Raw genomic sequence first — 26,376 nt, forward strand, 5'->3', positions numbered from 1 at the left:
ATGTTCAAGATAAACACACAATAGTCTTCACCGACAACATCTCCCTCAAATACTTCCAATCCCAACCCAAGCTATCAGCCAAACAAGCTCGCTGGCTAGACTTCCTAGCCGAATTTGACTTGGAGATAAAACACAAGCCCGGCTCCACCAACAAGATAGCAGATGCCTTGAGCCGGAAAGCTGACTTGAAAGCGGTTAGTGTGGTCAATAGCAACTTCATGGAATTAGCGAAGGAAGCCTTGGAACAGGACCAAGACATGCACAAAATTATACAAGATGTGGAAGCTGACAAGACACCGCATGGAATGTACACCCTCAAGGAGGGAATTCTATTTATAGGAAAGAGATTGTATATCCCCAACAATGTGGAGCTGAAGAAACTCATCTTACATGAAATACATGATGGAAAACTAGGAGGACACAAAGGATAGAGCAAGACACTGGAGGCCCTTAGGAAGCAGTTCTTTTGGCGCAACATGAAGGAAGAAGTGATTGACTACATCAAGACATGTCCTACTTGCCAACTCGTCAAGGTACCATGCTCTAAGCCAACCGGCTTGCTTCAACCTATGCTAGTACCTAGCCGCCCATGGGATGTAATTAGCATGGATTTCATTGTGGAGCTCCCCGAATCCCATGGATACACCATCATTTTTGTAGTGGTGGACTACTTATCCAAGAAATCCCACTTCATCCGTGCCAAACCACAATTGAATGCCAAAGAGGTAGCCCGCCTCTTCTTTACACATGTATTCAAGCTACATGGCCTACTCTTAGCCATAGTGTTAGATAGAGATGGAAGATTCATGAGTGACATGTGGAAGGAACTCTTCAAGTCCATGGAAACACAGTTGCGATTCTCACCATCCTTCCATCCTGAGACAGATGGGCAAACAGAAAGAGTCAACCAAGGCATTGAAGATTATCTTAGGAGTTATGCTTTGGTGGACCAAAAGGATTGGGCCTTGTACCTCGATGTGCTGGAATTCCACTACAACAACTCCATCCACTCTGCCATAGGTTACACACCCTTTGAATTGGCCATAGGAAAAGAAGTCATCACACCCCTTGCCTTAGCATCTGGAGTGGCCAAAGCTGAAGATCAAGATGCAAAGGAATTCTTGAAGAAATGGAGAGACTAGAATGCAATGGCCAAGTAGAGCCTCGAACAAAGCAAAATCACCATGACAGAGCAGGCCAACAAAAAGAGAAAGGCCATACTCTTCACTAAAGGCGACATGGTCTTGGTCAGCTCTAAGAATATGTCACTGCCAAAGAATATGAGCCCCAAGTTCAATCACTGCTACTATGGACCCTACCGCATCACTTAAGTGTTGAACGAAGTCACCTATAAACTCAACCTACCAGAAAGTGTCTATGTTCATAATGCTTTTCATGCTCGTCTTCTGCGCAGGTTCTACCTCGACAACCAATGGAGGCGGCACGTACCAATGCTCCATTCCAACGGCCCCTTTGAAGTAGAAGCATTCCTTCGACGCCGGGAACAAAAAGAATACCCTGAGTATCTCACCAAGTGGCACGGGCGTCCTCTCAAGGAAGCCACTTGGATTTCGAAAGTGGAGACGCACGAATGTGGCAAAGACAACTTCGCCATCTCGCTCAAGGAGAATCCCACCAATCCTTCCAACGCCTCTCAAGCCTTCACAAAAAAATGGTCCCCAAATCATAGGCCCAGTAATGCCTCCACTCCTCAAATGTACCTGAGTCGAGGGTTGACCCAAACAATAAACCCAAAGGGCCCCTACCTAGTCTAGATGGGTAGACACTGACCAGCTTGCTAGAAAAAGCAGTATTAAGACCCCCAAGTCCTAGTGTGGCAGACACTGACCAGTCTGATAGCATAGACTATTTTAAGACCTCGCGAATGTCTCACCAAGTCCTAGACCAGCAGACATTGGTCAGCTTGTTAGCAAACGTTGTGTTAAGATCGCGGATGAGTCACAATGAACGTTACCCTTAGGTTGCTAAGGACAACAATCCAGCAAGCGAGGGTGAGTGTAAGGGCTTTGTAGCTATACCATGGCGTTGTTACCGGAAATACCTATATAGGGAGGAGTAGTGACTCCGAGCCCTGCTTGGTTTCCACTCTACGTGTGATTTCCTATACCCAGTGGTGAACCCTCTTATGTGCGGCGTCACGAGGGTGTAATCCTGGGATATGCCTATGTTGTACTGTTTCTTTGATTGAATAATACAATAATATACCTTGCTCTCACATATCGTGTTACCTATTTGTGCCCTGTTGAGTGAGTAACGAGTGCAAATGCGCCCCCCCCCCCCGCGCCCCCCCCCCCCCCCCCCCAAAACAAAAAAAAGAAAAAAAGATGTGGCTTTGCTAGAATCCCATATGATTTTAACAAAATGAGATCAAAATCAAAACTTAATCGCGCCAAGTTGATCTTGCTATGGCGCTATTAGGGCAGCTTAATGATCAAAAGGGCAAAGTAAGTAAACAATGGCCATGCCAATAGACTGATAAATCCTTTATAATGGACTAAAGATCCCCCTTCTCGTGGTTGAGGTAATGACTTCGGGCATGGCTAGGGAGTTTTTTTTATTGGATTTTATTCTAAAGATGCAATTTTAGAGCCTGTCTACTCCAAAAAAGTGCTACTTGATGGAATTCAGCCTCATAGCGGTGATTTACGGTCATCAATGTGATGTGATTGCAGCATTATGCGAAAACAATCCGGATTGTCCAACCATGTCTCCTAGCAATTTCTAGTACCTATGGCAGAAAAAGGCGCTTTTCACACATCGAGGTCAAAATGGCATTGGGTGAAGAACGGCCACATTCCAGTCCACGTTTCATAAAGATGTAGAAATGCTTTTATAGCTGGTTATCTGCGAAATCTATTGCAGTAGAGCGTACAATGTTTATGGTTTGGGATAGAGCACTCAATGGGCTAGGGTGGCCTCAAGCCTAACCAACCTCAAGGAAACTCCGAATACAGGCCATAGGTTTGTATGGACAGACTTTGGGTGCTAAGATCTGAAGTCGAGAGGGAAACAGCCAGCAAACGCAATGTGACTAACAAATAATCCTATGTTAATGAAAAGCTGAACCCCGCGATAGAAGAGTTCAGTGTAATTTTAGTGAGATTGTTATGGTGTAAGAGCAGATATGGTTTCGTATTCTCTTGTTTCTTGTATCAATTATATTTTTTATTTCCTATCTAGTAGAAATCAATCGAGCCCCATTTGATTCACCAGAAGCAGAGGCTGAACCAGTAGCTGGCTACAACATGTGGAATATTTTTTAATGGGGTTTGTTTTAATTTCTTTAGGAGAATATGCTAATATGATTTTAATGAGGTGCGGATTTTAATGAGGTGTGGAGCTTTTTGTTAGGCTTTCGCTTTTCGCAGCACAATAATTATCCAACTGTTTTAATGTTTGAGTCATGTTAATCGTTTTGACCGTCTTGATTAAATTTTTCCAAGCATTGCTGTAAATTTGAGTATAATAGAGTTGATTGTTTATGGACGCCAAAATCACTGCCACCGTTGGGTCCCAATATTTTTGTGTTTGTTGCACTGTTACATCTGTATTCAGATGGACTGAGCTGAACCTTTCTTTTGTACAGGAAATGCTTGTGAATTTGACTGCTTCATGGCCAATGCTTATAATAGGAAACTCGGAACACGATGGGCTCAATACAGCTCTGGAAAAGTTTATCTCAGAGTGGGCAATGTCTGCTAATAGCTGTCTATTTGTGACCTCCTCATTACCAGCAGTTCTTTTGGATGGACTTCTGAGTCAGGGATGGCATATATGTCTCACATCAGGTATTTTGGTTTTTCATGTTTTTTGTGAAGATTGAGAGGATGCATTTAGAGGTTGTTAGCTCTTCTTATTTTGACTAATTATGCTGGACTTAACCTATTTTATAAGTGTCACATTCCTGGATTCTTTTTGTTGATTCCATCCTGGACATCCCTTTTACCAAGTTCTGTAACAGCTTATTCAGCCCTTTTGGTTTGTCAAATTAGATTGATTAAGTTTCATGTCATAAATGTCTTGAAACAAAATGATTTGCGTGCTCATTTTTATCCTGCTGCATTGTTGTATTAAAACTTAAGAGTCAAGACATGTAGATTTAACCCAGGCAGTGTAATTACTAAATAGGTTTTTAAAGTTTTGATATGATCTATTCATTTGTTAGTTGCTATTTATAGATGGCAACATGCATGCGTATTTGGGGACCGACAAAGTTTTTTGTTTGTGTGGAGATTTGATTGACGTTTTTTGAATATGTGCATTGACATGAGATATGGCTATGCCATTTTGTTATAATGGCATATTACAGGCCGCACAAGCTCACAAGGAGCAGTTACTGTTAGACATATCAACTGTATTGAAGACATCTTTTATCAAATTGCAAGCATAAACAAGGTATTCCTGCAGTTGCCAAATATTCCAAGGAAAATATCATGAGGTTCTTTTTGTCTCCTGACACAGTAAGACTGCACTCAATTTTTGAATTTTCATCATATTTATGAAGCCTCATGCTTAAACGTATGCAAAGATGAACTCTAGTATGGTTTGGTAGGAATGTGCAGTCCTGTAAGTACTACTTGAAAATTTGCGATGCTTGACTATTTTAAATCTTAGTTGGGTATACGCAATCAATAACTTTACTTGAATCCAGTGCTTACCAGAAATTTCAGAAGGGAGAATATCTCCCATGTTAGAGAAAGGTGTAGTATAGATGAGCTGTTGTGCACCATATCTGAAGGAGAAAAAGAGTCCATGACACCAAAACTGTCACACCTTATGTGGTGTCAGGTTGTCATAAAAAGAAATAGAAAAACTGTGTGCATTTAAGAAAATTATTGAATTTTTTATTCACAATGAGTTTCATAATTGTGCGTCATGTGACTAGTATCTTATGGGATCATAATGCTTGCATACATATCCTAATTTTGGTAACTTATGAGAATAGATGTCAATAATTTTGTTTGAAAAGAAGCTTTGATTGTGGCCTTTATGCTTTTAATAGTTTCTGTCCAATGGCAAAGATTAACAAGGTTTGTCTAATTTGTAAATAGGCAATATGTCATGAAGTGTTTGTTGTAGCGTATACCATGAAGTGGAGTCGGGAAGTTGATCTTATCAAGGTAGAATCTTTAGTCACATCCATTGTTTTTTGGTAAGAAAATGTTAATATGTTTTCCATTAAGTTACAAAATCTCTCAATGTGATGAGCACATGCATGTACGTGTGCATATATGTATGTGTGTGTGAATGCGTCTCTATATGTGTGTGTGTTAAATTGAATAATGCTTTGCACTCTCTTGGTAAATGGAAATGGATGTGATGGCCTTATTCTAGAACTGATTTGGATGAGCAATATGCAAAGTATAAACTATTGGTCCATTTGGATGCTTTGCATAATAACAATTGCCAAACTCATCAGCTTTTTGCTTGCCTTCTTAAAAAATATGCAAGTGCAAATAGTGTCCGCTTGTTGGATACACAAGGCATTGTGGTTACTGAGCCTCAGTAATTCAGATGTGTCTAGAGTATATGATTCTTTGTTGGGTCTACAAGAAATTCTCATTGCTGCTGTTCATGTTGCGTGTCATTATATTTTAGACATGGTGTGTAACCAGGTGAAGCTTGAATGGGCAGATTTTATGGAGATGGATGTTATTGAGGCTGTGTAGGAAAAGATCTAGTTGGGATGGCTTGCGTAATGAACTGTTTTCAGCATATGTTGACCAGCTTAAGGATCCATTGGATTGGATGTCTTCATGCATTCATGATAAGCTTATGTATTGGAAATCCTAGGGTTGGCCTTTACTTGTGTGACTGAAACTGGCACAAACAATCATGATCATCACGATCTCTTGTTTCTTGCCTTTGCTTCCTTGGATGCAAAAGTCATTGCAATAATTAGTGCAGCCCATCTGCTTTATGCTCTAGGAAAAGCAAGGAAATCATCTGGGTCAAGTGTGGGTATCCTCGCAACATGTTACTATGGCAAAACGGTTGGAAGGTGCTGCCTTGTTGGATATCAAAACTCATATGACAGCCTTGTGGTTTGTCCTCTTGCAATCTTTATGTGTTCAGCATCATCCTTGGACAGACAATTGTAGGTTCTTTATTGAGGGTATCGGCATTTCTCATGGGTGTACTACTTCCCAGGCCTCATGGTGGAATGTTTTGAGTTTGACACAACCATTCAAAACTTTTGCCATGCTTGATACTTGGAGAGTGTAACAAGCGGGATATACACCGACTAGGGTTTAGACACCCAGTCACATTGACCGGGGTATATAAGGTGTAAGAGCCCCAGATTAGGGCAATTAGTTATTATCAAGATTATACTCTTCACCTTCATCTCTTGCTTCCATGGCTTCCTCCTTCCTTCTCTCCTCTTTTTTGTCTTTCTCTCTCCTCTTTTAGACTTATTTTCTCTTCTCCTTGCTCTCTTTCTCTCTCTTCAGCTCTTCTCCTCTCTCTTATGATATGGTCACCAACCACTGCCAAATGATGTCCAAGTTTGATGAAGTGATCGAGCACATGGCTCTCTCAAATTGGAAGATTCAACAAACCTTGGAGTAGCTTGCTACTCTTGTTACTCAATTAGCGACTGCTTTATCCCAAGAGAAGGCCAATGACTCTAGGTGTGAGTCTAGACATTCTCCACATTAGGAACCGTTGCATGGTCCACAGGGTATACTTTGTGCTAAGGGAATTTCCCCCTTCCACCTACGAGATGAACCCTCTCATGGGCATGATGAGCCCTTGTTGAATTCCCCCGTCCACCATGCAGCCAACACCCATTTGAGGCCTTTTCCCACCCTTGGTCGAATTTTCCCTGCTCTCCCTAGGAGCCCCCATGCACCCCATATGAATCAGCCCCATCAAGGACAATATGGTACAAATGGCCAACCTGGCAATCATGGACAGCATGGTTATAATGGACAACATGGGCTTAATGTATCACATGGGATGTATGGACAGCAAGGCATGTATGGCCACCACGGGATGTATGGATAACAAGGGTTTCACGGGCAGCATGGCCCTAATGAATTGTGTGACAAGATCATCCTCACAAAGTACAATGGGCAATCCCTCTCACCATCTGACATAGAGGAATGGACGTCCAAGTTGGAGTCCTACTTATATATCTTCCCTCGCACTGATGATCAGAAAATCCTTTTTTAATCTCTCCACTTGGAAAGATTTGCCCACACATGGTGGCGCTATATCAATCGAGAGAATCAGCAGTTCATTGACCGGGAAGATTTTAAAATGCATATGGTCCAAGTTTTTGTGTCCCCTGTGGAAAAAGAGCAGTTGGCAAGACGATGGTACTCTCTTGACCAACGTAACCTCACTGTATGTGAATACACAAATCAGTTCATGAACTTGACCATGTATGTGGAGAGCATTAGCGATGATGCTAAATTGCACAAGTATATCTATGGGTTGGAACCGAGCCTATAGGCAGATGTCATGGCTCAAAAACCTACCACACTGTTTGATGGAATTGAATTAGTTGAGAGAGATGCAAGAAAGTACCGTAAGAATGAACATTTTCAGCAAGTTGTTGGATAGCTCCGCATTCCTTCACGATCAGTCCCATACAAAGGTGATTTTCGGGGCACTTCTATGCCCAATAACAACCCCAAAGTACCACTTACCCCGTCTTCCATGTTGAAAGAAAAATGGGCACTTTTGGGATAGCATTGGGCTCTAATGTTGAGAATGAGTATTCTGAAAATAAACAGTCCACTGCATCACCTTCCCATGGATCCAACAGCCAACAGTTCATTTCACTGGATGTGTTGTGAAGGAACAGAAGGAAAAGAGCCAATGCTTTAAGTGTGGAGATAAGTGTACTATAGATTATGCCTCCAAATGCCCATACAAGACAGCCAAGGTCAAAGTTCATAGCATGTATGTCATGGAAGATTGACACAATGATAAGGATGACCTGCCCATTGACCAAGCTGAGCTTGCGGAGGATGTTGATCACGAGTAGTTCTATGACTCGGAGGATGGGTTTCCCTTCGACCCGGGCAGCGATCCATCACGGATACTTGATTTGACATCCCACCCACCTATCACTTCCCTTTGCTCGATCTCTTTGGATGCTTGGATGGGTTCCCGAAGCCCCAGCACCCTTCACATTCAAGGCAATATCAATGGAAAGCATGTCTTCATCCTTGTGAATAGTGGTAGCACTCACAATTTTGTCAATAAATCAGCCATTGATCGGTTGAAATGCACCCCTATGGCACTACACCACCCCTTGAAGGTCCAAGTAGCAAATGGAGAAGAAGAAATCAGCACACATGTATGTTCCGCAGTTCCCTTATGCTTGGCTGAATATTATGTGGCACTGATTGATGTGATTGCCCTAGATATGGGCCCCATTGATGTTGTCTTGAGCTGTGATTGGATGAAACAATCGGGGAAAATTGCTATGGACTTCTCTTAGCTTTACATGGAGTTTATGATGCATGGACAGCCTATTCACCTAGAGGGAGTTTATGATCATGCTGATTTTCAGCTCGTTTGCAATTGAATAAGGACAATTCCGATTAGCCCTCTACAATATCTAATGATTCAGCTTGGTAGGCCTTACTTGAGGAATACAATGACCTATTTCAGATGCCTACAACCCTTCCTCTTAAGAGACAAGTGGACCACCCACTTGACTTAGAACCCCATTCTAATCCAGTAAACAAGCCCCCTTACTGACTCTCCAAGTGTGAGTGTGAAGAGGTTGCAAAGCAAGTCAAGGAGTTGTTCGAAATGGGTTTCATTTAACCGAGTTCTTCCCCCTATGCATCCCTTGTCCTATTAGTCAAGAAGAAAGATAACTCCTTTCGCATGTGCATTGACTAGAGAGACTTGAACAAAATCACGGTGAAGAACCGCTATCCCATCCCACGGATTGACGACTTGCTGGATGAGTTGAAAGGGGCATGCTTTTTCACTAAGATTGACTTGCGCTCTGGCTACCATCAGATTTGTATGAGGGAGGGAGATGAGGTCAAAACGGCCTTTAGGACTGATCGTGGACTTTACTATTTCCTAGTGATGCCTTTTGGGTTGACTAACGCCCCTGCCACATTTCCAAGCCTCATGAACAAAATCCTACAATCTTTTTTGTTCAAATTTATGCTTGTTTTCTTTGATGGCATCCTCATTTACAGCAAGTCATCCAAGGAGCACTTGACACATGTTAGAAGAGTGTTTGACATATTGAGAGAGCATCGACTCTTTGCTAAGGAGAGCAAATGCACATTCATGCAGACATCTGTGGAGTACTTGGGACACATTGTGAGCAAAAATGGCATATAGGCTGACCTGAAGAAGGTACATTGTGTTAGAGACTTGCCCACTCCTTCCACCACCACTTCTTTGCGTGGCTTCCTCGGTCTCTCTTCATTCTATAGACGCTTCATTAAGCACTATACCACCATTGCAACACCTTTGACTAATTGCTTAAAAAAGGAGTCATTCTTTTGGGATGCCACTGTTGATCATAGCTTTAAACAGCTAAAGGACGTGCTTACTTCAGTCCCCATCCTTGTTTGCCCTGACTTCTCTAAGCTGTTTACCATTCATTGTGATGCCAGTGGCCAGGGTATTGGTGCAATATTGTTGTAAGAGCATGGTGTGATTGCATTTAAGAGCTGCAAACTTGATGAGAAGGAGATGCAAATGAATGTATATGACCAGGAGATGTTGGCTATCCTCCATGCCATCAAGAAATGACACCACTATTTGTATGGCAACTGCTTCCAAGTGAAAAGCGACCACCGAGTCCTCTAGTACTTCTTGACTCAGTCCACTTTGACTCCTAAGCAAAGGCGATGGGTAGCAACCTTACAAAACTGTGACTTTGACATTTCATACACTCGGGGCAAGGATAATATTGTGGGATCACAGTTGCAGATTGTATGTGTGGGATTATAGACCGCTGAATTGCCAATGCAATCAGTGTGATAATGCTTGAGCATCCCGTGTGTCCCAAGCCTTTTGTGCTGCTAATCTCTTGGGAAGTGGCCAAGCTGGAGCAGGCCTTTGACCATGTCTTCCTGTAGGAGGGGTTGCAGGTTCCACAACTCCAAGATGGACTTTCTCACCACTAACATAATAGATTTTTTGCAATTAGCACATTCTTCATCATGAAAGACTAGAGTGAATAATTATTGCTGTCCAATCTATCCTTCTTGGATACATACGTGAATACATCACTCTGTCCTTGATTGGCCATAGTAAATGTCACTGTTTCAAAGAGCACAAGAGCAAGAGGTAAAGCATGCACCACGCCCAAGTTATCCACGTTCGACGGACGGGTCAACTTGTCCGACCCGTCCAGTCTCGTCCACCAAGTCCGGTCCCGTCCAGACCCGTCCGGTCCGTTCCCCGCTGATGAGTCGCCTGATTGTGCCATGTCTGCCGACCTCGGACTCCTAACGGTCGACCGTTACGTGGGCAGTAGGTCCCATACACCTAGGCCCTGTGGCCAACAAATGGTCACTTTTTTGACCATTTTTAGGCCATGTAACCCGCTTTTTTCTTTTCTTTGTTTTCTTTCTTACCTTTCTTTTCTTCATTTCTTTCTTGAATCTTCTCTATTCTTCTTTTCTTTCTCTTACACAAAGACTCAAGAGAAAAGATTAAAGATTAAAGTTTTAAACTAACAAATTTAAAAACTCACTCTCCTTCCCTCTCTCTCTCTCTCTCATACACACACAATGGATTATGGCACAATGCAACCATCCTCTCCCGTGGATGATGGGCCACCATTTAAATTTCAGAATTTGATCTCTTTTTTTTTTTTTGTAATGGATGTTATATTACAAAGTACTAAACGACAAAAAAGTTACAAAAGTCATGGCAAAGACACAGAGGAAATTGCCTTGATATCTCTCTCTCTCTCTCTCCCTCCCCGGACCCCAACCCTAAACCCCAAAGCTCTCTCCCTTTCTATAAAAATCTCCCCTCCCCCACCATCTTATTCGTCCTTTCAAGTTCTCCCTTTAAAATTATATGTATTTTTTCTTTCATCGGACGTAGGTCCAAGACTTATTAGTCCGATTAGTACGGTACTAGGATCAGACTGTACTAATCGGACGCAATCGGACGTGACAACCTTGCACCACACTGTAATTGACAAATCTGTGTCACACTCTGCCAAAACTGTCCAATGCACAAACAGTGCTCAGCAACACAATCAATGCAAAAACCCAGGCTGCGCAGGGCGCAGGGTTGAGAGCATTCGCACTACTGGCGCTGGAGATGGCTGGGAAGATTTGCAGGCGCTGCAGGTGGTGATGGCCAGGCGCTGGCTGCTGGCGGGGCTTAGTTGGACAGGGTGGGAGGGCTGGAGACTGTGGGAGCTACAGCAGGCCGTGGTGAAAGCTGAAGCAAACGAGTCTGCAGAGAGGCTAAGATGGACCGAGCTGAATCTAAGTTGAATCCTAGCTCTGATACCAAATGTAAGCTATGGAGGATCGAAGCTCAGTTGAGAGTATAGAGTTGACAGTGAAGAGAGCGAGAGGACACAATACGATTCCCAATGCAATTACCAAAGAGTGTAATGAAAGTACAAAGTACAAGCCTTAAACCTTAGGGTTGTTAATGTGCGTTTACACCCGAAAGGTGTAAAACACGATAAGTGGGCGAACTGTGTAACATAAGCACATAAAGTAGAAGATAATAAATCTAAGGGAAAAAACCTCTCATAAGGAGAGTAAAAAGTTTTACAGTGTCCTAATGTGGATCACTGACACTCCTTTGTGAGCCTAGGTGTGAGTCAAACCCAACATTAAGGGGATGCAAATCATGTTGGGGAAACACTTGTAGTCACTATTCAGTCTCTCTTTCTTCAAGCTCTTATAGAACCCCTAAGAAACAATGGATTAGGGTGTTCAGCTAAGAAATGCATTGCGCGCTAATTAGCTCGTTAAATAGCCCCAAAACATGCTATGTAATGAACAACGCAAAAATGGTTTGTAGTTCGAGAGAGTAAACAGGCTGCCCCCATTTAGTCTTCATTCTTTTGCGCAAGTTTCTCACTCTACCATGCAGATTTCAGCCATCAGCCACCAGGCACCTACTATGTGTTGTCCAGCCATCAATGATTGTGGCCCATCACTATCCAGCCCTAGGCAGCCTGTTTTCAGCCATCGCCCTGCTATTTGGAGGTCTCCATCTGCTACAACATCATAGCACCTAATCAACCTGTGCTTTCAGCATTTGGTGCAAGGAAACAAGCTGCTGCCATCTCTCCCATGAGGTGACTGCTGCAGTACCTGCGCTGTTGTTTTCCAGCAAGCTGCCTACATTAGCAAGCACCTCTCCTATTGTCACCTGACAGTTCTGTGCCTTGGGTGATCAGTTTTCAGCCTTCTTTGGTGGTATATTGTTGTGTTTACTAGATTTCAGCCTCCGACTGCTGCGTTTTAGTGACCACCTTGCTGCCCTTCATTATTCAGTACTCTCTCATCTCGGACTGGTGGGTATAGTACTTTGATGTGAGGAAAATTGCTAGGGTTTGCACTGAGGACACACAGAGTGTACAACCACAACTGAAACACAAAGAGACAAACACAGACACAGAGCGCAAAACTCAAACCCTAAACGCAAAACTCAAAACTCAAACACAGTCGTTTTAGTGACCACCTTGCTGCCCTTCATTATTCAGTACTCTCTCATCTCGGACTAGTGGGTATAGTACTTTGATGTGAGGAAAATTGCTAGGGTTTGCACTGAGGACACACAGAGTGTACAACCACAACTGAAACACAAAGAGACAAACACAGACACAGAGCGCAAAACTCAAACCCTAAACGCAAAACTCAAAACTCAAACACAGAAAAACGCAAACAAAAGAAGGGAGAGAGAGAACACAACTCTGAAGTGAATGAATGCTGTAAATGAATGTAAGAGTGTACAGTGTGCTCAAGGGCAGAGCAGTCGCGGAGTGTGACGTCCACCGGAGAATGGATCCCAAGTCTGTGACCACCAGTCGGAGTGTAGGAGTGCTGAATAGTGAATGACAGCAGGCTGGTCACCAAAACACAGTAGTTTGGAGGCTAGAAACTGGTAAACGCAGCAGTGCACCACCGATCGGAGGTTGGAAATTGCGCACAGTGTGCTGTAAACAGCAGGCTGAAATAGTGTCTAATGTGGCTCACGATGACTGGATTATCACATCGCAAGAGATGATGATGTCGCTAGCAATTGACGTTAGCATGGATGAAGGTGCAAGCAGCAGGAGCAAACACGGATGGAGTGGCAGTAGTCGCGAGGGCCGGATAGCCACATGGGAGGAGGTTGATGGCTGAAATCTGCACGTGGAGTGAGACAGACGGAATAAGGCTGAATGGGGGCAGCCTGTCTATTTATAGATGTGGAAGGGTGCCCCAAAAATTAGGGTTTCCACTAAACTCTCTTGAACCGCTTCCTGTTTTAGGGTTTCCACTGAACTCTCTCGAACCGCTCCCTGTTTTAGGGTTTTTACTCTAAAAGAGCATTTTTAAATGTGTTTTGGGGATGTTTAAGAGACTAATCAATAAGTAATGCATATTTTAGCTCAACACCCCCTCTGAGGCCCAAAACTGAGCTGGAAGGTTAGGCCAGTCATTGTGATATTTACTTACCTCAAGGCATCCCACCCCAAAGCTGCCAGGGCATTGGACAAAGGGTGCACGTCGGCTGCCTAGTGGCCTACCAAGACTATAGAGGCGATGGTTATCTTAGCAAGGGAATTCACCCCAGAGAGGACAAGGCATCGGACAAAGGGTGCACGTCGGCTGCCCAGTGGCCTACCAAGCCCTACAAAGGTGGATGGAACTACATGATTTTTTTTTTTTTGAATAAGCGAGGAAAAATTTATGGGATGTGACCGATTGAGTAATAGTGACTAAGAAGACGGGAGTAGGAAGGGTACACCCAACACATCACAAAACAGAACAAGGTAACCCAACCACTCAGGGTATCGATGATGAGGAAAAATAGGTGATGAGGTATCCATGTGATGAAGGAGGATGGTAGTGTGGTAACAATAGCCGCCGGTGGAAAGAGCTTAGGATCCGCTCAAGTGGTGCTCTGCACAATGAGATGGAAAGTATGCTACATGCTGAAGAATGCTCATGCAGCAGGTGCCACTTGGACTGTCACTTGGACAGTGTCCCTCGTGGGAAAATTATTCACTTGCCCAAGCGCCGTAGTACAAAGATGATGAAATCATGCAATGCAAAGGGTAAGGTACAACAGGGGGGAGAAGCCGATGTCGAAGACAAAGTGCTGAAGCCTGTATAATACCAAGAAGGGTAGGAACCCCCTCTCAATCTAGATGTTGATGCCGAAGAAGAAAGAGGAGCTTGATGTCAGTCTTTGTGTGGTGTCGAGAACCATAAGGAATGAAAGAAGATGAAGCGCCCCGCTAGAAGGGCAAGGTAGAAGTCACTGCCATGATAGCATCGAGAGAGATGCTGCACGATTTGCTTGGGGAGGGAAATTCACCATTTTGGAAGAAGAGCAAGTACTTCTAGGATGATGAAACCATGAAAGGAACGCTGCGCATCCCCACGTCTCTAGCCCAGGTAGGACGAAAGCAATCTGTAAGTTAGCCCTACACTGAAAGACAAAACCCTGCAAAAGAGATGAGAATCTGCAAACACAGAGGTTAGTGGTGAGATGTTCCAAAGCAAAACATAACAGAAAGAAAATCTAACTCAAAAGAAATGCAATGAATGTGTATGTGTGTGAGTAAATGTAGCGGAAGACAAATGAATGGAAAAGCTAAGGACAATGAATCCTATGGGTCCGACTCTAAGAGTGCGAAAAATGAATGCTAGACTAACCTAGGGTATCTGAAAGGACCTAGAGACAACATGTGAGTCTAAGAAGGTGGCCACCATCGCATACGTCCAGTAGCAGGGCTCTGCCAAGGAAACGCCTAATGAGGTGGGAAGGAAGGTGAGATGGATGCATGAAGTGCAACGGGATCGAAACCTGCAGACCAATCAGCCAGCCCTCAGGGGTGCTGAAAGAGATGGGCTGATGAGGCTGTACTCGAGCCACATGTCCAACAGCAACAACGGGTGCCGAAGGAGAAGATGAAGCAGGAGCGGAAGGTGTAGCCCCACTGGACTGTGCAGTTGCAGCGGTCTGCTGAGGCTGTTTAGGTGGAAGACCTTGGGCCTTGGAGCAATACTCCTCGTCCACATGGCTTGCTCTCTGGCACTGTGTGCAAAACTGGTTTTTCTTAGGAGTTGTTGCCAGATAGGTCTAGATTCTTTGGTTCCTTCTGAGGAAGAGGAGTCACCCTTTGATTGGCTTGCCTTCGCATCTTACGAGTTCTTGCCACTCGTGGTTTTCCCTCCTAAAGAATAGGCAACCAACCCCCATTGCTCTGAAGAAGGCTGTGATTAGGATTTCTTTTGGACTTGATCATGCAGCCTCATGTAATGCAAGAACTGACACTCAAACTCGTAGAAGGTTGGCAATCGAGGTTGGGAGATGATGTGCTGAATGAAATTGAAGTACTTTTCGGGCAACTTATTCAAGAAGAATGTAACGTGATTGTCATCTGACTTTGGAGAGCTAGTAGTGGCAAACTCAGCAAGTAACTGCCGCCTATATTCAGCCATCTTGACTTTCAGATCATCCCCTTCCTTAATAGAGAACTCTTGAAGCTCAAAGTCGAGATTGATGCGCCGAGTACGATCACGAGCCACATAGCGGTCGAGAAGGTGACTCCAATGCTCTGATGCGAGCGGAAAGTGTTGCAACTGAGAGTGAAACTCAAGAAGCAATCCCTGCATCAACTCAACATTGGCTCTGGCATTGCGGGCTCTCCATTGACGGATGTAATCAGGGTGAGCTAGTGAAGGGTCTGGCAGACTCTGAGACTCAAGCACTTGTTGCATGAAATTAGACCAAGTGGTGAAATTTGACCCGTTAAAATGTGTCTTATCCGTGAAGGCATTCTTGGCCGTTGCAACAGGAGTGGTAGTGTTCGGAGATGGATAGTGTGAAAAAGTGTAGTGTGGGTAGAATGGGGGAGTGGAGTACACTTGGGAATGAGCCCTAGAGTGCCTACCAGGCATGCGTGTAGTGTGCAAGGTGGATCCATATGTAGGGTTGGGTTGACTAGGCATGGGGATGGTAGCCACATGAGGAACCCAAGGAGGTGTGACGGGAACACGGTGAGAAAAAGATGGGAATCCCTGCGTAGGTGTAATGCAAGGAGAGTGTGAAGACGCATCATAAGCTGAGGATGAAAACCCCTGCGTATGAGTGGTCATGGAAGATGTGAAGCTGGGCATAGTGAGAGGGATGCCCATCACAGTCATCCCAAGAGTTATGGGTGTGCTTCTTTGCTGAAAGGTGAGAGGCACTGTGTTAAAGGGTGGCATTCCCCCTAACGAAGTACCATGGTGGAGAGAGGTAGAGAATGGGGTGGAGAAGGAAAAGGTGTTAGGAGCGGATCCAACCCCTAGGTCGTGTGATGCAGATGTGGAGTGTAATCGAAGGTTTTGGAAAGATGATGAGAGGTGATCAAGGTGTGATATAGAAGAGGATGGGATGGGAGGGAAGTGAGAAGTGTGTGTGATATGCTCAAATGAAACAGAAGCTGTAGATGTACCTAAATTCTGTCTACTTCATGAGCCCTCTCTATTGAAGTTCGCATACGCAAAGCCATTTGGATCCTGTACCTCAAAAGAAGAAACAAGCAAGGGTTTTGATTCATGCAACTCAAAAGAATTGTACAAACTTGACATTGGACCTGGCTGAGATGATGAAGATGGATCGCCAGACGTTCCGAATACCGTATGTCCTCCATGATTGGAGAGATGGCTAGCCTGACCAACCGGTCTGAATGTGGGAGCAAAATTGGTAGGAGGGATGTAAACATCACCGTACTTGTTGTGATAGTACTCCTCAAAGTCTTCCTTTGTCCTGTTAGTGAAATTTGGTGAAGGCGGAGTGTCGTCCTCCTCACCGAGTCCATAATGCCGTCTCAGGGCCTCCAATAATGGAGAAGCCTAATAAGACATCATAGGAATTGGAGAAGGTGTCTGGGACATTGTGATTCGGTTACGAGTCGTATTGTGAGCCTCGCACAAAGACTAGCTCTCCACAATATCTGTAGGATACTCTTTACAAGAGCACCGGCTCTAATACCATGTGAAGAAAACCGCTAGGGTTTGGACTAAGGACATACAGAGTGTACGACCACGACAGAAACACAAAAGAGACAGACACAGACGTAGAGGGCAAAACTCAAACCCTAAACGCAAAACTCAAAACTCAAACACAGAAACTCATACACAAACAAAAGAAGGGAGAGAGAGAACACAACTTTGAAGTGAATGAATGCTGTAAAAAAATGTAAGAGTGTATAGTGTGCTCAAGGGCAGAGCAATGTTGGAGTGTGATGTCTACTGGAGACGGATCCCAAGTCTGTGACCACCAGTCGGAGTGTAGGAGTGCTGAATAGTGAATAGCAGCAGGCTGGCACCAAAACACAGCTGTTTGGAGGCTAGAAACTGGTAAACGTAGAAGTGCACTGCCGATCGGAGGCTGGAAATTGCACACAGTCTGCTGTAAACAGTGTATGATGTGGCATCATCATTTGCTGCGATCTGATCATCCAGTTTTATGTGGCTGGCAATGACTGGATGATTAGATCACAGCAGATGATGATGTTGCCAGCAACTGACGTCAGCATGGATAAAGGTGCCAACAGCAGGAGTAAACATGGATGGAGTGGTAGTAGTCGCAAGGGTTGGACAGCCATGTGGGAGGAGGTTGATGGCTGAAATCTGCACGTGGAGTGAGAAATCTGCACAAACGAGAATGGGGGTAGCCTGTCTATTTATAGATGTGGAAGGGCGTCCCAAAAATTAGGGTTTCCACTAAACTCTCTCGAACCGCTCCCTGTTTTAGGGTTTCCATTGAACTCTCTCGAACTGCTCCCCGTTTTAGGGTTATTTTTTTCAAAGTAAAATGTGGCTGATTATATTACTAAAAAAAAGAACAGATTACAAGGGAGTGCTCATGCTCAACAGACTAGTTGGAGTTGACGAACAAAGTTACAAATACATCATGTATACAAAGCCTCTCAAGGCGGTCCGGGGGGTATGGGGGCAAGAAGCCATGGAGGGGGGGTGTATCGCCATTTGGGGTTGCTTGCCTACATCACGAAAAACAGGACTTGATTGCCCCAAGTGCGCATAAAATGACCTCGGAGCTCCTGATGAGCCTTGGACTTGCCCTACACTTAATCTCATCGGCCGTGAAGGGAGTGGATGATGGAGGTCCAGAGCTCTGCTAAGGTCACATGTACTAAAAGTCTCTCTCCGCCGAAAGCCTCCTGATACCGCGTCTTCCAGATATGCCAACCAGCAAGGCTTCCTATGATCTTCCATACCTTAGAGCGGTCTGCTGTGGGTTCCAGCACCTGGCGGATGCGTAGAGTCTCTAAACCGACCACTACATAGGACCCTGCCTCGATAATGAATATTATGTCTTGCATTCCGGCCTTATATAGAGGGTGACAGCCCTGGCTGACCGCTTGCCAGCAGAAAGCTCCCCATGAGATACATCCAAGGCTGGGCGCTATATGGCGAAGGATGCAGCATGCTCCTCTCCACACGAGCTGCGCCGCCTCACACGACCTGAGGCAATGCTTTGGGGTTTCTAGAGGATACTATTTGCAGCGCTTACAACCTTCCTCCTTCTGCATCTGGGCAAGCTAGCTTCCCATCGCCAAGCCTCCATGTGCCACTAGCCATAAAAAATACGATACCCTCCTTGGCCTCCAGCTATCCCATAGGTGGCACTAGAAGGTCCGTCGGAAAGGCTCCGTGATGCTGTGCTCCACACAGTCTCTGCTACGTGACGGCGCCCAATCCATATCCTCATGCATCAGTACGTGTCTGCCAATGCTGGCGGTGTACTCTAGGAGCCTTTGTGGCTTCTTGGCGACCGCAGTGGCCGGCCGTAGCCACTCTCTCGGATCGCACTCTAGCTCATCAAGTGGCCTGCTCTCCCAGATCCAGAGACGCCACTCCCTGAGCTCCTGCCAAAAGACAAAAGGGTCCAGCCGCCATGTCTTCTCCTGAAGGCCAATCACCCGGATCCTCTTCCATCAAAAGACAGCTATTCCCTCATCCTGCTGTCTTCTGTCATGAGCCAGACGCCCCCCCTCCTGTATGGTGAAGAAAATCCCAGGTGGAGCGCCGCCCACTCTATCTGCCACCTGTAGGGGAATGCCTGCTGGAAACCTGGTAGCCTATACCTCCTCGGGCTCTATTAGCTATCGTATTGGGGAAGCAAGCCACTCCAGAGGTATTGCTGCATCTATCTCCCTTCTCCTCAACTCCACTCCTCTCTGGCAGCTTGATACTTGTGGCAGCACCTCCTTGTCCACCATCCTGTACATCTCCTGCCATGTCTTGATGGTACGAGCTGGGCCATCCTCCTAACCAGTCCACTGGATGTGAGGGCGTGGAGCAACTTTGGGGGCTCTGGATTAGGGGCTTACGGAGACCATGCCACACACAGAGCAAGCTATGTAGGAAAGGTGATCTTGGGGGGGGGGGGGTGATCTGGGCTGACGTGAAGATCCATCTCAGGGACGGCCTCCACTCCCCGCCAAGCCTCGGTCTACAATCCACTGTGATACTCTGGGTCTATGATCCCAAGCCCTCCTTCTGACCGATGCCGTGTGATGGTCGCCCACACCACCTTGGTTGTGGAATCCTTGGAGCCATTTGACCCGGACCAAAGGAAGTTCCGCACTAGGCGGCGATGCTGCACTATGTAGGATGAGGAAAAGCATCAACACGAGGCGATATACCAGGCCGTTGCTAGGAGGACCTGGTTAACCACTAGGGCTCTGCCGGCTAGTGAGAGGCGAGCCGTGCTCTAGTAGGTCATCTTTCTCCAAAAACAATCGAGGATTGGAAGAAACTGCTGGGCAGGAGTGATGTCGAGTCCCATGTGGAACCCTAGGTACCAGGCGGGCTGCCCTCTGCTCACCCATCTAAATCCTAGGTGGATGCCCCACTCCGTGCTAGAGTCCGGGTCTGTGAGGAAACCAACCAACTTTTGCTAGTTGATTTTCGCTCCCATTGCAAAGCAAAACATCTCAAAAGCCAGCCTCACTCTCTTCAGCATCAGCTCATCATCCTCTATGCAGAGTGCTGTATCATCTACATACTCTGAGTCTAACAACTCAATTTGCTCTCTCACTGGAAGTTGGAGGCGGTGTAGTCCACTCACACGTGACCTGAGAAAGTGGGACATCGCCTCTACAAAGAGTAGGAACAGGTACGGGGCCAGGGGGTAACCTTGCCGAACCGATCTCTCTAACCGGAACTCCTCCCCACGCCTACCACCTATGAGAACCCTGTTGGTAGCCGATCTGTAAAGTGCGGAGACCCCGCAAATCCAAGCCTGGGGAAAACCCAACCTCACCATAGTGCTCTCTAGGAAATCCCAGTCCACCCTTTCATAAGATTTCTCAAAATCCAAGAGTAGTACGGCCAATCTCTGCCCACTGTGCTAAGCCCACTCTGTTGCCTCAAAGAAGGTGAATACATTGTCCAAGATGCTCCTATCCTGGACAAAGCTTGTTTGTGCGTTATGGATGATGTTTGGAAGCACGGGGCGACATAGTCGCCTACCAATCATCTTTGCCAGTGCCTTATAGACTACTGACAATAAGGTGATTGGTCTCCATTGTGAAAGCTCCAACCAGTCTCCCCCTTCGGGGAGAAGACTGATAAGGCCTGTCCAAAGACTCCCGGGCATCTGTCTTGAAGTGAAGTTCTCCTCAAAGGCCATCAATAGGGGGTCCTTCACCACTTTCTAGTAGGTAGTGAAGAAGGCCTTAGAAAGGCCATCCTCTTCGGGGCATTTCTCCCTGTCCTATGTATGCAAAGCCTCCTCTAGTTCCTTCTGTGTGAAGGGGGTTAGGAGGGAGCGTCCCATCTCCTCTGTGATGAGGGACGGGATGTGATCTAGCTAAGGCTGTCTCTTGCTGGAAGAGGCGCCTATAGTAGTCAGTGGCAATCTCCATCACCTCGTCTGGGCTAGAACGAGTCCTTCCATACTGATTGCGAAGGTTGCGTATTTGCTCTCCTGCGGTGCGAGGCTGGTGCACCTGGAAGAACTCCTTGCACATCGTGTCCCCCTTCCATGCCTAGAAGGCTGCTGAGGTGTGGAAGAGAACTTCGAGTGCCTGTCCTCAAGGCCAGCAATGGCTGCTTACGCTCGCACCTCCTGTGCATGGAGGGTGGGATCCCCTAGTGCCTCCTGTAGTAATCTTTGCGTGGCTGTAAGGTCCTGCCGGAGTGCTCTCTCCTCCCAACTCTGCTGCGTGGCTTGTATGGCTGCTTCCTGGCAGATTCTGCTCGACTGGGCTTGGACCTTTGCAACCTCCTCTGCAATCCGGTCCCTCCTACTCCAGTCCTTGGTCCAATTATGCTCTATCTGTCTTGTCATCTCCTCCCTCCTATAGATCGAGTCAGGGATCCACCACGATCGTGTGTTTAGGGCAGATGCTGGGGGATCAAGGGTTAGGATAACCGGGCAATGATCAGACAACGTGGTGCCCGCCAACTGCTCAATTTGGCCTCCACGAGAGCCTCCCCACTCTCCCACATAAAACTTGTCTAGCCGCTCCAGCAGGACTCCACCTAGCCGCATGTATCCCCAAGAGAAGTCCAGCGACCTTTCCCTCCTGTGGAAGGCAGGGTGTCTCCAGGCATCGCATGCTCTTACTACCAGTAGAAAGACCTCCCATGCCTCCTGCTCCTCCCCAACCATGCCTTGGTAGTTTTTTCCTCTGCCCTGCTGGTCCTCCAAAGCCTTTAGGTTGTTGAAGTCTTCTCCAACGATCCAGGAGTCCACCTCTGGGAGTCCATCCGCGATCTCCACCCAGAACCTGCTACGTGCCCTAACCTTTGTAGGGGCATAGACATTGAGGACTCCAAGGCACGAGTCCCCAATATCCAATCTGATCCATAGAACCCTCCTTGCCACTATCGTCCCTTGGTCTCGTACACAGACAGTGAGACTCGGGCCAATAGAGATGCATACGCCTCCACTCCTACCGTGGGCACCTATGGCGTGCTCCCAGTAAGTGTGCGAGCTGCTTGGGAGTACCTTTCCTATCCACTGGGCCTGGGTGGGAGTTAGCTTGTGCTCCTGTAGAGGTAAGATGTCAATCCATCCAGCAAGGCAGGCTGTAGCTCTTGCCGCACAATCAACTTCCTGGAACCACGTGCCCTAGTGTAGTGGAGACTATTCACATTCCAGGATGCAAGGTGTAAGCTCATGGGAAAACTTGTGACTGACCAAACAGGCATCTGTTCGGTGTGGCGGCTGTTGATGAGGAGGAAAAACTATGGGGCATACAAGTATGCTTTGCCGCCGGTCTATCGCCTCTATCGCCCTTGGCCGGGCGATAGAGGTGAGAGATGCTCCAGGTGGTACTATCAATACATCTATCAACCATGCTGAGATTCGTGACTCTATACATTGGTAGAAACGGGCCGACTGTGCCAGGGGCCACTCGATGACATCCCACGGAGGTCTCCACTGTGGATGGAATCGGAAGATAATGCTCAAGTGTGAGACCTCGGCACCAATCCACCAGACCTCGGCACCAGCCCACCAGTTAATGTCCATCATGCAACTAGGCCACTGCTATGTAAACAATGCTAGTACTTCTTCTCCCACCTACTAGGAGGTGTGGTCCGCCACCTTACTCTTTAGCTCCTCCTCTATTTGTGTCATTGTCCAATCCTCTGAGTGAGAGGACTGAAGAAAAAAAACGTAGATTGGTCCATCCGGTGGTGCTAATAGATGGACCTTGCCCCTCCTTGACTTGCGAACCACGAAGATCCCCACCTCAAGAGGTAGTGGGAACTCTTCGCGCTTCACAACTCTGAGGTAGGACCTTGGGCCACTGCGGAAGAACTCTTGTGGCAATAGCTGTGCCTGTCTCGGGAAAGTGTGACGGGCGGCAGGGGTAGATGAGCTGGTGGCTATGTGGGAGGGTGAGCACTGCTGGTGTGAGGAGGATGTAGGCGTGTGTGGCTCATCACCACCTATGGGAGGAGGGGGGGTGGGTCTGGGGGGGATCACCTAAACTGGGTGCGGATCAGGGGGGGTGCTCGACAGGGGAGGTGGTGGGGGGGAAGAGGGGGTTCGGGGGATGAAGGGATGGTCGGAGGTATGTGGTGGGTGTGGGGGGGGGGGGGGGGGGCTGGTGGCCCTCTAAGGGGGGGGCTGTGGGCCAGGATCAGTGGGGGGGGGGGGGAATGGGAAATGGAGGGGGGAGGGATGTGGGGGCTATGGGATCTCAAGTGAGGGGGGCGGGCTGCGGAGTGCTCTGCCGAGGGGGCGTCACTCACCCTCCTACTCCCTGCTGTCGAGGCTGGGTCTGAGGAGCTGGCTGCGGCCCCCCCCGTTGTCTCCCTCTCTGTCATCTCTGGACCCGTGTGAAGCCGTCAGCGTCCACCTGTGGCTTGTCAGCGGAGCCGTCTTGGCCCCGAAACGCGTACAATGTGCTGCCCGATGCCCAAAGTCGTGGCAATGTGGGCACTGCTCTGGTTGCCCAGTCACAATGACCTGTTGCCTAAAGGAGTGACCTCTAGCCTCAATTTCTAGGAGCTTTGGTATGCCTTTTGTCTTTCATGGCCACTCGTACGTTTGGAACTCCTGTAGCTGTCACTGTATCCGTGAAGGAAGCAAGAAGAACTGTGCCAAAGAGTCGTCCAAAGTCCTCCACTAACTGGCGGTACTCTACGGCTAGTCCGGGGAAAAGTAGGGTGACTGGGTGTTTGAGAAAACTGTTGTGGAGCGCAAAGGTCTCCACTGTGAAGCTGCTATACAAGGGAACCATGTGGATGACCCCTTTCATGGAGGCATAGGGCGAGCTCTCCACTAACTCACGGGCTGCGTCTGTAGAGGTGAGTCGAACCATGAAGATCCCTCGGCCCATGAGGACTTCCTCCATGATGTGCGCTGTACCAATGCGCAACGTGGAGCGGAGCCAATCCCGCAATTGGGCCTTCAATGGGGAGTGTCCAACGACTTGACCAAAGATTGCTGTTTCTTTCAGTTCCAACTCTGTGGCCTAGACGGCCAAGAGCTGTTCCTTAGAGAGGATGATGCGCAAGGTGTTTGACTGGGGGGCACTGGTAGAATGCACTGGCGTCTGACTAGAGGTTTCCATTGCACGTCCCTGTTGAGAGCCTACCACTCACGCTGTTGCATTGTCGGAGGGGGGGGGGATGTTGTTGCAGAGGAAGGGAGCAACTGGAGGGGGGGAGGCCGATGGCGAGGGGTGTGTGTGGGGAAAGCTTGTTTACATGGTGGGGGAGGTGTTGGACACCGCTGTAGTCCAGCTTGCAGCAAGGTGATTGAGTGTGTTAGGCCTATCGGACAAAGCCGCGGTCCCATAGTATGGGAAAAGCCCGGGGGGGGGGGGGGGAGGGCGGAGGGGCGGGGGACCAGATCCTTAGGCAGGAGGACATGGTGCGGGTTCAGGCAGGGGGGGTGGTTCCAATATATTACCCAAAACATTGGGATTCTGATGGACATAATGGTATGGTATGTAGAAAAGGCTTAGTGATGGTAATTCATATGGATTGGAGTGAAAACATGCAACATTCTCTATCTGACTGCATTATTATATTGGGATGAGGAGTACAGAATGGCTATTTTTTGAGAATGGTTTTACAATAGAATAGGGCAGTATTCCTGCATTATTGTATTGCCATCTTCACTCTAGGGAATGTTATTTTTTATTTGGTTGCTGCTCAATAGTATAGCAAAGCAGTTACTAGCCATTGTAAAATTCCCTACAAGACAGCTTTTATTCCCTGCTCTTTGGAGTAAAGCAAGCTTTCGTGTTACCTTTTATTTTTTACCCTTGGCCTCTGGATTCTGAAGTGAGCATGTTTTGTATCTTTTTTTCTTGTCCTTCATGATTGGTTTTTACCTTTTTGAGCCTTTCCACTCAGTAATAGATGTCTAAACGAAAAGATGGTAGGTATGTATGTGGTGAACATAATAGAATTTTACTCTTGCAAAGTTTCAATCCAGAAGTGAGCATGTTTTGTATCTTTTTTTCTTGTCCTTCATGATTGGTTTTTACCTTTTTGAGCCTTTCCACTCAGTAATAGATGTCTAAAAGAAAGGATGATAGGTATGTATGTGGTGAACATAATAGACTTTTACTCTTGCAAAGTTTCAAATAATCGTTTGTTGTGTTCATAGTACTTACTAGTTGCTTGTGAACATTTTGCAGCGGGGTGCATTCCCATTTTCTCCTACAAAGCAGCACCTCAGTTTCTTTCCTTTGAACTTATACCTACCTCTTCCCCAGCAACTGGAAAATGTGGATATAGTACTATATAAGCCTACTGATGAAATTATGAATGTAAACCTTGGAGAAACTGTTCATATGCAAGATCAGTTTACCTTCTCAGATTCCATGCAACAACTCATCAGGTATATTCTCAGCTTAGTGTAAAATTAAACAAGATGCTGAGGGAGGTGTTTATAATGCTTGCATCCCCCTTGGCAAGACAAGGGCCTAGTCTTCATGCATACCTAATAAGGCTGAAGGATTTAGCAAAGCCACCTCATGCCAATCAAAGTCTGAGAAACACACATGCTGGTAAGATTGATCTGCTCATCATTATATTCATTGTCGAAACAAGAGCTCTCTAAATGACATGCTTGACTGGATGTGGCAGCTTAACATCTCCTCAAGAAAGGCCACTGTAGGTATATATAAGACGTTTGAAATGAAGAAATGAGTTAAGCAAGGCAGTAGCTCTCAACCAGAGTTTCAAAACACAACCCAGCAGGTCCAGCCCATGTGGGAAGCCAAGCTTGACCTTGACACTAAACATCAATCAGCTTGCATTACTTTTCTACTTGAACTTTGTGAAGAAAGTCCAAAATAACCTATATTTTGACATACCTAGTTCAGACTAAAAATAGAACAGAAATCAAAATCAAAGCAGCTTTGTTCAGAACCAAAAATGGTCATAAACTACCTACTAAATCCAGTCTGATCTGGCATGTTTGTGGAGGTGTGTCAGAGGTATCTCTGTTACCCTTGAGCTCCTGGATGTGAGCACTTTCTCTTGATGACCCGTTACAGAAGTTTAAAACTGGAGACTTGGAGAATGATTGTGTAAGAAGCAACAGAGCTCAAGTCTGTGAATCTCAAGCCCGGAGCTTATGATACAAACTTCCCAACTAAAAAATTTGTTCTTATCTTTCTTGTTGAGGGATGGGAGTGTTTTCATGTCAATACCAATCAAGTAACTGGTGATT

General features: G+C 46.4%; 1 protein-coding gene across 14 annotated transcripts in view; it reads left to right on the forward strand.

Moving 5' to 3' along the window:
- ITPK4 (inositol 1,3,4-trisphosphate 5/6-kinase 4) overlaps positions 1-26,376 on the forward strand; it is a 145,814-nt gene that overhangs the window by 27,755 nt on the left and 91,683 nt on the right. For 13 of the 14 annotated variants that reach the window (XR_015689479.1, XR_015689478.1, XR_015689473.1 and 10 more), the window contains exons 3-6: positions 3,608-3,809; positions 4,331-4,416; positions 5,073-5,141; positions 25,337-25,539. Coding sequence is in view for 4 of the 14 variants with exons in the window: in XM_087671456.1 (XP_087527582.1) it covers positions 3,608-3,809; positions 4,331-4,416; positions 5,073-5,141; positions 25,337-25,539 (560 nt within the window). In the remaining 10 variants the exon portion in view is untranslated. The remainder of the gene's footprint in view (positions 1-3,607; positions 3,810-4,330; positions 4,417-5,072; positions 5,142-25,336; positions 25,540-26,376) is intronic. The other variant, XR_015689480.1, reaches the window with a different exon arrangement.

Source organism: Lygodium microphyllum, chromosome 29 (genome assembly GCF_053477565.2).
Source record: "Lygodium microphyllum isolate KBCC chromosome 29, Lygodium_microphyllum_v1.1.10, whole genome shotgun sequence".
NCBI classification, from domain to species: Eukaryota; Viridiplantae; Streptophyta; class Polypodiopsida; order Schizaeales; family Lygodiaceae; genus Lygodium; species Lygodium microphyllum.